Below are 12,192 nucleotides of genomic sequence, written 5' to 3' on the forward strand. Positions count from 1 at the left end.
GTTTGTCCTTGTGCGTAATGACAAATGTTTGGTTAATAACTCTAAAATGCAGCTTCCAAACTCTTGTAATTCTAACAACACACTGCTTATTAACTCTAACTAAGTACTAATAGCAGGCTCATCAAATAGATTATTATTCAACACACTATTGGTGCTTTGAAAGGTGTTGGACATACTACTTTCCTACCACCTTCAGTTCCCTTACACACAATGTTACCAAATCAACACCTACTCCCTCAATGAATGGCAGGGCAGAACATTTGGATTGTCAATATATCCACAATTTCTACATTCCTGATAGAACAATGGGTACTGCATTGCCAGATTTGTGTAATATATCAGAATAACAATTCCTTTTAAATTAATTTGCACTCATCAATAGGTCATAGCATGCCCAGAGCATTTAACTATTTTCCCCCTTTGCTTCCACATTAGTATCAGACCTGGTGTAAATGCTTCCTCGTTCCTGCATCAAACGTCTTAATTCCGAGTTCAGAGCTCTAGTTCTATTGCAGTTGTGGTACATTATTCTCTAAAGAATCCATCTTTTTACTGAAAGTGCCAAACCATAACTAACTGATGTCAAACTATATGCAAAGGTTTGTTGTGGGCTGTGTTTACTGAAAATAAGACCAGTAGCTCAAGGTCATTTTATTTAGAAGGGTAGGCTTTCGTCTTCACGATCTGGATTGAGGTTGAATCAGACAGCCTTTACAGAACCCACCTACAGAACCGTCAGGTTTCCCGACGGCGTGGGGCTGCCCCACAATGGGAAACCCCATTGGCCGGCCGGCGTAACGGAGAATCCCGCCGGCGGGTTGAGGCAGAAAAGTGGCGCGCGGCGGAGAATCCAGCCCCCTCTGTTTGACAACATGGCAGAAATATAAAATACATAGAATTTGAGTTTGTGCTGGTTAAACTTTAAACAGACCCAGAGAAATATCTCAGAAGCATTTTCCGCTTTGACCAGTCTTTCTGTAGCCATTGGAAAGACAGAAGATAGGAGTCTTGAAGGAACTTAGGCAGCGAACATCAGATAAAGCTATTGTCAAAGGATCATGTCTCAAGTTCCAGTTTCATTCTCAATTTTAACTCAGAAACACATATGTATATTAATTTCTACACTTGAAGGTAAATAGTTTTATTCCAGCTGTCACTCTCTGCTACTGCTTTTTTAAAAAAATAGTTACTAGGATGTGAGTGATGCTAGCAAGGCCACATTTATTGGCCATCATGGGTTGCCCTAAGAAGGTATTGGCGGATCTTCTTGAACTTCAGGAGTAATAATGCTCCCATGATTGTGTTAAATAAGGAATTCCGCGATCATGATATATAATAAAGCAATAGTGATATATAGATATATATATCTTTTAAAAATATGTAAGTCAAGAAGATCTGTACCCTGGAGGGGTATTTGGGTGATAGTGTTCTTATGACATTAATGTTTATCTTTCTTAAAGATGGGGCTTATGCAACTAGGAGGTAACGTTGACAAGTTGCTGCACTGCACCCTGTATGGTACGAACTGCAGCTGCAGTATGTCAGTAACAAAATGAATGAATACTGAGTTTAGTGGGGAACTGAACAAGCATAGTGGATAATATCACACTTTTTGATGTCTTTAGGGGTTGCACAAATTCAAACGACTGGTACACATTCCATCTCACTTTTGAGCCACGTAAATTACCCATCACAAATATGCAACCTATTTCAGTCCCTCAATTAAATAAGTTAATTAAACAGCAAATAAGTATTCAAATGTGAATTTAAATTGATACATCGTGTACACCATCGCTCAGACTGCAAGAGGCTTTTTGAAAGACTTGCACAACAGAACATTCACTGTAGTTATTTTGGCCCAGAAGGAATGTATTATTGCTAGTTGCAAAAGTAACTCCTGTTACGTATTTGATCATAACATCCTCTGAATCTAGCTTCAAATCATAAAAGTAACTGTTAACACTTTAACACTGAGAATTTAGGCTGATAATTTCCATTTTATATGCAAATAATAAGTGCTGTTTCTTTTATGTATTAATGGTTTGTTGTTTGTGTTGCTTTGCACTTACGTCTTCAGTATATTGTTTCATCAGCTGTAATAACCGTAAATTAGCCTGTCGCCAATTATCTTACATGTTTAATGCATCAAGAATATCAGCAGGTTCATCAGTTTCTATGTTAATTATATGACTCAGAATATTATAATTGTTACACATTTTTAGTATTATCATGTTATAAATTGGAAAATAGCTTCAAGATACTAAATATTTTTTCCATAAATACACTAAAATAACAGAACTATAAGTATCTCCAGTTGCCATATTACAAGTAATTGTCAGTCTTGGTGTACTGGTACCACTGTTCCCTTTCAGTCAGGATGTCATGGGTCCTAGCTCCATTTCAGAGACTTAAGCACATAATCCGGCTGATACTTCAGAGCAGTACTGAGGGAGTGCTGCACTGTTGGAGCCTGGAGGTGTCATCTTTCCAATGAAGTATAAAAAGACCCCAATTGTGCTCTCAGATGGGTGAGAAAAGATCCTAGTGAACTATTGAAGAAGGGCGGGGGAGTTGTGCTGACCAACATTTAGCCCATGATCAACACCACCATGAGCTGGCCAGCTATTCATTTAGCTCATTGCTCTTTGTGGGAGCTTGCTGTACACAGTTTTTCTTTTGATTATTTCATAAGGGCACAATAAACAGGAACAGGGGTAGTACACATGGCTGTTGCGTCTGCTCCACCACCATTCAATAAAATCATGGATGATCTTGGATTGTAACTCCATTTTCCCGTCCACTTCCTATGTCCCTTAATTCTGGAGAGATCAAAAATCTGTCAATTCCAGACTTACATGTATTCAACGATGTATTCAACAACTCTCTGGGTGCAGAATTCCAATGATTCACAATGCCTTGAAGTCATTAGTCCTCATTTCGGACCTGAATGATTGGCCCATTATCCTCAGACTGTGGCCCTGTGTTTTAGACTCCCCAACCAGCGGAAACAATCCCTCGGTGTCTACCATATCAAACTCCTTCAGGTTTTTGTGAGTTTCAATGAAAGCGCCTTTCATTCTTCTAAACTCCAGGAAATATAAACCCACTGTACCTAGCATCATATAACAACCCCCTTATCCAAATTAGTGAATCTTCGCTGTATCACCTGCAATGCAAGTCTATCCTTTCTTAAATGTGGAGGCCAAAACGGAACTGAGTATTCCAGATGTGGGGCGAAATTCTCCTACCCGCCCCGCCACATTTCTGCCCCAACCGGCCGGCGGGAGCCTCCGTAACACCGGCCGGTCAATGGGGTTTCCCATTGTGGGGCAGCCCCACGCCGTCGGGAAACCCCCGGGCGCCGGCAAAACGGAGACTCCCGCCGGCGGAGAATGACGCCCGTGGTCTCAGGAGAATCCTGGAGAAATATGTATTTATTTTTGTACTTCAATTCCCTTTCAAAAAAGGCCAACATGTAATTTGCCTCATTGTTTGATGCATTGGCATGCTAACATTCTGCATTCCTTGTACAAGCACATCCCAGTCTCTTTTGTGAAGAACCCCGCTGATATTAGATGCAAGACTTTCCCAAAACCCAGAAGGGTAACTTGGGTTCCCAGTTCTTAATTGTTTATTTTGCAATTTGTTATAATGTGTGGAAAGACAGGCGAACGAGTGAGAAAAATCCAGTCTTGTTGTAATCATTCAAATAAAAGAATGGATAATTAATTGTATAAAACACACAAGAAAGTGCAACAGGCACACTTAACTACAATAATGGCCACACACACACTATCCTTGAATTAACCCCATCCCACATCTATGCTCCTAATCTCTGAGAATGTGTCTTGTCCTAAAACCATATCACATACTCTATGTGCCAAATCCAGCAGCTTCCACCGGTTTTATCTTTAATTTGAGGAAGTCTTTCTTATAATAATAATACTGATTCAGTGTAGACTTTCTGAGGTTTTCAAATAGCAGCTTTTAGTATATAATCCTGCTTTTGCGAGAGCTTTGGTTTCCAGCTGGGTATAGCTATGGTCTTAGCTGCTCATCAGCTGTTTCTCCTCCAGTGAACATAAGAACTAGGAGCAGAAGTAGGCCACCTGGCCCCTCGAGCCTGCTCCGCCATTCAATGGGATCATGGCTGATCTTTTGTGGACTCAGCTCCACTTTCCGGCCTGAACTCAATATTCCTTTATTCTCCAAAAAGCTGTCTATCTTTATCTTAAAAACATTTAATGAAGGAGCCTCACAACTGCTTCACCGGGCAGGGAATTCCATAGATTCACAACCCTTTGGGTAAAGAAGTTCCTCCTGAGCTCAGTCCTAAGCTCAGTGCTGACCTAACCCTGCTACTGATATATGTTTCTCTTTTGATCTCATCCTATATAAACAATTTGCCTTAGAAGCCATGTTTTTAGCATGTAAGTGTGACATGCCTTCTTATGTCTCTACTTTCAACTCATATCTCCTGTAGTTTTAGCACCTACATTTCTACACCTGATTGTTCTCCACTTCACTGAAGTAAATTATCTGTTTACCCTGCTGCTAAGCTAATTCACATATCAACTACAGCTCCCCCCCCAACCCCATCCAGGCAGCTACATTCCTCCTTTATCCAATTCTTTAAACATTATTTTATCCAAGCTTCTTTAATCTTTATTTTATTGAATTCGCAAATTTTTATTTTATTCGAGCTACATGACACTTTAAAGATCAAAGTTTCACACTTTAAAAAGAAATTCTGCTTTTCTATTCTTATGACCAAAGTGAATAAATTCACACTTCTCTACGTTATACCCCATCTCCCATCGTGTTGGCCACCATCTTAACCTTTCCATGTCTTTTTGCAGCCTCTGTGTCACCCTCACAGGTTGCCAGTCCACCTAGCATTGTATCACCAGCAAGCTTTGATACATTACTCTCTGTCTCTTTATCTAAGTCATTAATATAGCCAAACAACTGAGGCCACTGAACCGTGGGGCATTACACTGCTGCCTGCCAACTTAATAAAGCCCCATTTATATCAGTTATTTTACCATTTTCAGAATTTTGCACAGACTGCTTGATTTTCCAAACAGCAGCCCTCCACCACCCCATCCAAGCAGTAACTCTTCAAATGTTTATGAAAACAATGAATAATCACAGGCTATTAGAGCTTTGGAAATGTCATATAAGCTTAGTCCTGTGAATCATCACTGCCGCCATCTCCCCGATGAGTACAATTGTTTAATTTCCCTGCTTAACATATTGAAGCAGGTTGCAGTCACTCCACAAAGAGTCTTCCTGAGATTAAAAACTTAATAAACACCAGGAACCAAACCTGAATCTCCTTATTTGTGTGATTCATCTGTGTTGTTATGAAATGGAATGAAAATCGCTTATTGTCACAAGTAGGCTTCAATGAAGTTACTGTGAAAAGCCCCTAGTCGCCACATTCCGACGCCTGTTCGGGGAGGCTGGTACGGGAATTGAACCGTGCTGCTGGTCTGCCTTAGTCTGCTTTAAAAGCCAGCGATTTAGCCCAGTGTGCTAAACCAGCCCCTTTGTTCTATTAGTCATAAGGGAAGTTAACCCTTTAGTTTATATATAGGAGAGAGGTAGAACATCCAGTATCGTCAACAGGGTTTGCTGGCCTTTCTAATTCCAATGGCAGGAGAATGAGCTATAAAATTATATCTAGTATGAATTTGTTTTTCTTCTAAAAGTATATCTTACGGTGCTTTTGTTTCAGTTCCAGTTTCCAACCCAACAATAAAACAAAACTCTTTAAAAGATGTATATAAAACAGGAGAAGCGGTAACCCTACTTTGCCACTCAACCACTGGAACGCTTCCTATAACCTATTCATTGTTCCTAAACAAAAGATTCATCTACTCAGTCTCAAAGTCTAATACAGAGTCTGCAGCTTTTGAAGTGCTCATAAATGAAACCAAAGATGGCGGGGAGTACAAGTGCAAAGCTGAGAATGAAATTCCAAACTTGTTCAAATACAGTGAAGGAATGAATTTTACAGTAAAAGGTATGTTTCCTTACGATCAAAGCTGATAATATACGAAGACATTGCAGAAATGTTGAGCTTTCCTCTCTTTGGTCAATAATTTCCTCACCTGTATATTATATGTAGAGTCCTCAGGTATTCATTGCATTATGGTTGCTCGAACAATAACATGAAAGGTGATATAAAAACAGAGTTGAAGAGTTGTACGGACTCAAAATGTTGACTCTGTTTCTCTCTCCACAGTTGCTGCCAGATCTGCTGAGATTTTCCAGCATTTTCTGTTATTATTTCAGATTTCCAGCATCCACAATATTTTGCTTTTATGAAAGGAGATATACTGTGTTCCTCAGACAGATTTTAGAGTTGTGTGCATCTCGACCATTGCCGTGTTGTCCACAGCAGATTGACTAGCAAACTATCAAACAGTTTGAGTACCAGACACCAGGGCTGGAATTTAATTTTTTATATTCGTTCATGGGACGCGAGCGTCGCAGGCTGCGCGCGCACGTATTGCCCGTCCCTAATTGCCCTTGAGGGGCAGTTAAGAGTCAACCACATTGCTGTGGGTCTGGAGTCACATGTAGGCCAAACCAGGTAAGGCTGCAGATTTCCTCCCCTGAAGGACATTAGTGAACTGGCTGTATTTTTACGATAATCGGCAATGTTTTCATGATTGTCATTAGACATTTAATTCCAGATTTTTATTGAATGCAAATTTCACCATCTGCAGTGGCGGGATTTGAAACTGGGACCCCAGAGCATTACTCTGGGTCTCTGGATTACTACTTCAATAACACTATCACCACATCACCGTCTCCCCTACTCATTTCTCCAGCCATTCGTTGGCCCGGGATTCTCTGGTCCTGCCAGCTGCGCACTACTGCCCATGGGTTTCCTGGCAGCGTTGGGTGCCTTCAATGCCTTGAATTCCCATTGATGGTAGCATGAACAGAACATCCCGCCAGCAGCAAATGTCGTGCCGCCTCTTGCCGCCGGGAAACATGCGGCTGGGAGGCCGGGAATTCTGCCCCAGATCTTTCGTTCTGCAGTCAATGTTCGATGGCAGATATGAAAGTGGGAGTGATTTCAGCTGAGGGCGGGATGGTTGACGATGCGTGATCTTGGGCTGTTTACCACATTGCGTAGGAGCTTGTGGTGGGGGCAGACAGGAAGTCGCCATCTCTTACCTCATGGAGGAAAAGAGTCGGGCACCATATTTAAATAGGCAGCCTGAACTATCCCTTCCACCATTGCCAGGTTACCACTCCGCCCTTCGCCGCTAGATCTTCCTCCCTCCCTTGGTCATCCTGCATTACCTCCTAACTAGTCTCAAGTATAGGCTGGCATTTACAGGTGCTCTCCAAAGAGGACAATGTAGTGGCAACTCACCATTAAAAGTCACCTCGCTAGATGTGCGACACTTATGTGCAGCCGCGAATGTGAACTTACTAATTTCTCGATGGCGGTGACCTTAATTTTTAAAAATAAATTTAGAGTGCCCAATTCATTTTTCCAATTAAGTGGCAATTAAGCGTGGCCAATCCACCCACCCTGTACATCTTTGGGTTGTGGGGGCGAAGCCCACGCAGACACGGGGTGGATGTGCAAACTCTGCACTCACAGTGACCCAGAGCCGGGATCGAACCTGGGACCTCGGTGCCGTGAGGCGGCAGGGCTAACCACTGGCCACCATGCTGCCCACGGTGACCTTAATTTTGAGGGTGAAATTTAACTCAAGTGAGATGGCCTTTTTGTAAGTATGCATGATATATTAATGCATGTGAAAGGGCTTCCCGACATAAGTCATCCAGAAGCTGGATCTACCTCTAAAGTTCATCCTGCAACAGGAAACTGGGGCAGGCTTCTCCCCTACCCGGTGGGGCGGGGGGTCCGGGCGCCCAGGAGTGGCGTGAACCACTCCGTCAGGCAATCCTCCGCACCTTCAGGGGCTAGGCCGGCCCCGGAGTGGTTTGCGCCGCGCCTGCCGGCGGGGAAGGGCCTCTGCCGGCCGCCGAGAGTTGGCGCATGCGCGGGAGCTCCAGCGTGTGCTGGCGTCACCCCAGCGTATGCGCAGGGGGGGGATCTTCTCCGCGTCGACCATCGCAGAGGACCACAGCAGCCGACGTGGAACAGTAGAGTGTCCGCACGGCACAGGCCCACCCGCGGATCGGTGGGCCCCGATCGCGGGCCAGGCCACCGTGGGGGCACCCCACGCGGCCAGATCCCCCCGCGCCTCCCCGTGGAGGCCGCTCACGCAACCAGGTCCCGCCGGCAAATACCTGGTGTAACATACACCGGAGGGACTGGCTGAAAACGGGCGGGCAACCGGCCCATCGCGGGCTGGAGAATCGCCGGGGGGGGGGGGGGGGGGGGGGGGAAGCCGCCCCTCGGCGACTCTCCGACCCGGCCCATGAGTTTTATGCGGGCTCCAGCTCTATTCATCTTTTAAAAAAAAAAAATTTAGAGTACCCAATTCATTTTTTCCATTTAAGGGGCAATTTAGCGTGGCCAATCCACCTACCCTGCACATCTTTGAGTTGTGGGAGTGAAACCCACGCAAACACGGGGAGAATGTGTCTTTTAACCCTGGTGGTTTGCAAAGAAGAGTCATGATAATCTGTAAAAGTCCTTGCTTGTTCGTGGCGGCCGGAGTGAGCTGGGGTGGAGCCCATCTTGCAGTGGCGCAGTTGCTGCTGAGTGGGCTCTCGCTTCAGCGGTGCTGTGTGCAGCCCGATGATAACCACCATTGAAAATGTTGTCTTGGTTGAGAATCTTGGCTCTGCGGTGCAGGTCATTAGAGCTCATGGTGAAGAATTGCGGTGTGCCTCTAGCAGAGCACTGTCCCTGGTGAGGACCGACCTTTGTGCTATCGAGATCTTGCTGCATGGTGTCGTTTACCCTGACAGATTCGGGCAAGTTCTGCATTGAGTTTGAAAATTTAATGCCAGGCTTTGGCAATCCTGATTTGGAGGCGGGCTGTCAGTTTCGATGGAGCACAACATATGCAATGTTCGGGGCCAAGGGTCATTGGGCCCACCAATCAATAATCCTGCAATGTCCTATTCTTGATGCTTGTCACGAGGGGTTGGAGGTGGCCATATGGGTTGAGTCATTCCCCAGGCCAGGCCTAGGCTGTCGACTGCCTGGGCGGAGAGAGGTCATGGCAGGAATGATGGGGTGGTGATCACATGAAACCATCAGGCTAAGTTCAAACATTTTACTCAACTCAACCTCTTGTGTTAATGACATGAAAAACATGCGACATACGATCAAAGACAACCTTTAAGCCTGAAGGTTAGGGCAGCACAGGGATAGTAATTTACGTCACAGTTGAGGTTCTGAAACTGTACATAAGCCTGACCAGAAGTGGGTTACAGCAAACTGAGCACCCACAAAACACAAAGTAGGCAAACTCTGACCAGGATTCTCTATTCTGGAGCCTCAGTGTTCCTGCCAGAGGAGAATCAGGATTGGTCTCCATTGGTGCTGGAAGCGGAGCATAGATCTGAGTCTTTCTTCTTTACCATGCAAATATATGCATGGCAGAGAGCTGACAGGATTCTGTTGGAATTCCGGTATCAGGCTGCCATGTTGTGGCACCACATATTACCCCAGGGTGAGGCCCACCGAGCGTAGTGAGGCCTCGTCTGAGGATTTTGCCCTTCTTTTGGGGCATGTTTCTATGGTGCTGCTTATGGGATCTCGTGCCTGTTTTAATCCATATCTATCACTTTCCCGGTGTTATCCTTGCTACCTCCTCCCACTCGCCGCTCTCTCTCTTCCCCTGCCTCCCCCCTCTAGTTTACTCTCCCCCCTTCCTTCCTACCTCCTCCCCACAACCCTCCCCCCCAGGGTGCTGGTCTCAGACAGGTCCTCGAAGAGGCTGGTGAATTGTTTCCATGTGTAATGGAAGCCTTCCTCCAATCCCAATGGCAAATTTTACGTTTTGCAGTTTCAGGAATTCTGCTAGGTCCGACAGCCTCGGGTGGCGCTGCCAACCTCCCTCCGAGCAGGAGTCTCCACCGGGCAATCAGGGAAGCGAAGGCCAGAGCATTGGCCCCTCTCCCCATAAAAAGCTCTGGCTGTTCCGACACCCCGAAGACCGCGACTAAAGAGCATAGCCCCATCCTCATCACAAGACCTTGGGCATGGCCTTGAAAAAGGTGGTCCAGAACCCAATGAGCTTGGGGCAGGTCCAGAACATGTGGGAGTGGTTGGTCGGACCCCCACTACTCACATTTGTCCTCCACCTCCGGGAAGAACCCCTGTGTCCTGGGCAGATGCAGCCTGTGCACCACCTTTAGCTGTGTTAGGCTCAGCCTTGCGCATGAGGAGGTAGAGTTCACCCTAGGCATTGCTTCAATCCAGAGTCCTAACTCCATGCCCAGCAACTCCTCCCATCTTTCTCGTCTCCTGTCCAGTAGGGCCCTTACCTCTTTCTAATATATGTCGGCACAGTTATCATCCCTTAACTCGTCCGGTACTAATACTCTGTCCAGTAGGGTTTGTCCGGGTAGCTGGGGGAACTGTGGTCTCCTTGCGGAGGAAGTCTCGCAGCTGTAAGTACCGGCGCTCGTTCCATTTCGGGAGCTGGAGCTTCTCCATCAGTTCCCCCAGGATCGTTATTCCACCGTCTATGTACAGGTCCCTTACTGTCAGTACCCCTTCATCCTGTCTCCACATTCTGTAGGTGGCTTCTATAATTGTCGGGATGAATCTATGGTTTCTGCAGATTCCTTCTCCCTTGGGTGATTGAACCTCCACATTCCACCCTCCCCCTATCTGCTCCATGAAGGTGGTTAGTTCTCTTGCCATTCCTGCTTTTGGATCCTGCGTACAGTTGAAGTCTCCCCTCATGATAAGTTGGTGGGAAGTCAAGGTCGGGGATCTCTGGCATGGTCTTTTTAATTAACTCGGTGTCATCTTCATTTGGGACGACTATATTTACAAATACCACCGGGGCCCCAGCTAGGATCCCATTAACCATTACATACCGTTGCCCTGGGTCCGTCACCGAATTTGTCGCTGTAAAGGCTGTCCCTTTGTTGAACAGTTTGGCCACTACCCCCGTGCCCTTCTGTCGAAGCACACCTGATATGTCTGTCCCACCCTGCCTTTCCCTACCCTCAGTTGGTCCCTCTCTCTTAGATGTGTCTTCTGAAGAAAGACCATGTCGACCCTCAGGCTTTTTAGATGGGCGACGACTCTGGATCTTTTCACTGGCCCGTGAAGTCCCCTCATGTTTCAGGTGACTATTCTGATGAGGAATTTCTGTTCCCCCCCACCTCCTGTGGGGTCAGCCATACTTACCTCGTGGGCATGCCCCAGCATGCCCAGATTTCCTTTTGTTCAGAGGCCAACCGACATGACCACCATCATCTTCCTTTTTCCAACCGTCTCCACATGCAGCCAGTTGTAACCAGCAATCTACACCCCCCCCCCCCCCCCCCCCCGAGCCCCTTTGCCTGTGCAGTCCCCTTTCCCATTGCTTCCACCCCTTTGCCTGCTCGCCATCTCTTGTCTCTCATTATCCTACCCATGCCCCCGCTTGCTGCTCTATCCACCCCGCCCCCCCGCTTGGTACTCCCTTTCAAGAGACACGCCGCGGCCCCCTGCTCCCCCCACCAACCTACTCACTAGTGCGGTGGCTGGCAGCCCCATGGAAACTGATCTTTTTGTTCCCAACACCCCCCCCCCCCCCACCCCTCATGTCCCCAAGTACAGTTGTCCTCCCCCTGCCCCAGTTTGTGTAAGTCCACATTGGTCTTAGTTTTCCCTCAGTTTCTCCCAAGTCCATTCTTTTGTGGCAACTGGTTTGCTTTCGCTGGGGTTTTGAAATAATGTCCTTTGTCGTATGTGATCCATGTCTTGCCGGGTACAACATGCCGAATCGCACCTTGCTTTTAAACAGTGCAGTTTTGGCCCTGTTAAACTCTGCCCGGTGCTTGGCCAGGTCGGCTGCAATGTCCTGATACATGCGGATTGTGTGTCCTTTCCACTTATACAACAGCGTGCTCCTCATCTACCTCAGAACCCGTTCCTTGTCATGGAATTTGTGGAGCTTCACTATTATCGCCTGTAGTGGTTCCCCCAACTTGGGTTTTTGCCAGAACGACCGGTGGTCTTGGTGAGGCCCTCCTCCCCGACCAGTTTTTCGAGCATCCTCAAAATAAATTTTGTCATGT

The 12,192-nt window shown here is 46.3% G+C and overlaps 2 protein-coding genes across 8 annotated transcripts in view; one reads left to right on the plus strand and one right to left on the minus strand.

Moving 5' to 3' along the window:
* The window catches only part of polg2 (polymerase (DNA directed), gamma 2, accessory subunit), a 217,192-nt gene that overhangs the window by 61,891 nt on the left and 143,109 nt on the right, over positions 1 to 12,192 (minus strand). The gene's annotated exons all lie outside the window — the stretch shown is intronic.
* LOC140395656 (platelet endothelial cell adhesion molecule-like) overlaps positions 1 to 12,192 on the plus strand; it is a 128,785-nt gene that overhangs the window by 47,921 nt on the left and 68,672 nt on the right. For 3 of the 4 annotated variants that reach the window (XM_072483684.1, XM_072483686.1, XM_072483687.1), the window contains exon 7: positions 5,741 to 6,028. The exons of the other annotated variant lie outside the window; for it this stretch is intronic. In XM_072483684.1, the coding sequence (XP_072339785.1) occupies positions 5,741 to 6,028 (288 nt within the window). The remainder of the gene's footprint in view (positions 1 to 5,740; positions 6,029 to 12,192) is intronic. 4 annotated transcript variants of the gene reach the window in all.

This window comes from Scyliorhinus torazame, chromosome 18, assembly GCF_047496885.1.
Source record: "Scyliorhinus torazame isolate Kashiwa2021f chromosome 18, sScyTor2.1, whole genome shotgun sequence".
Classification (NCBI taxonomy): Eukaryota; Metazoa; Chordata; class Chondrichthyes; order Carcharhiniformes; family Scyliorhinidae; genus Scyliorhinus; species Scyliorhinus torazame.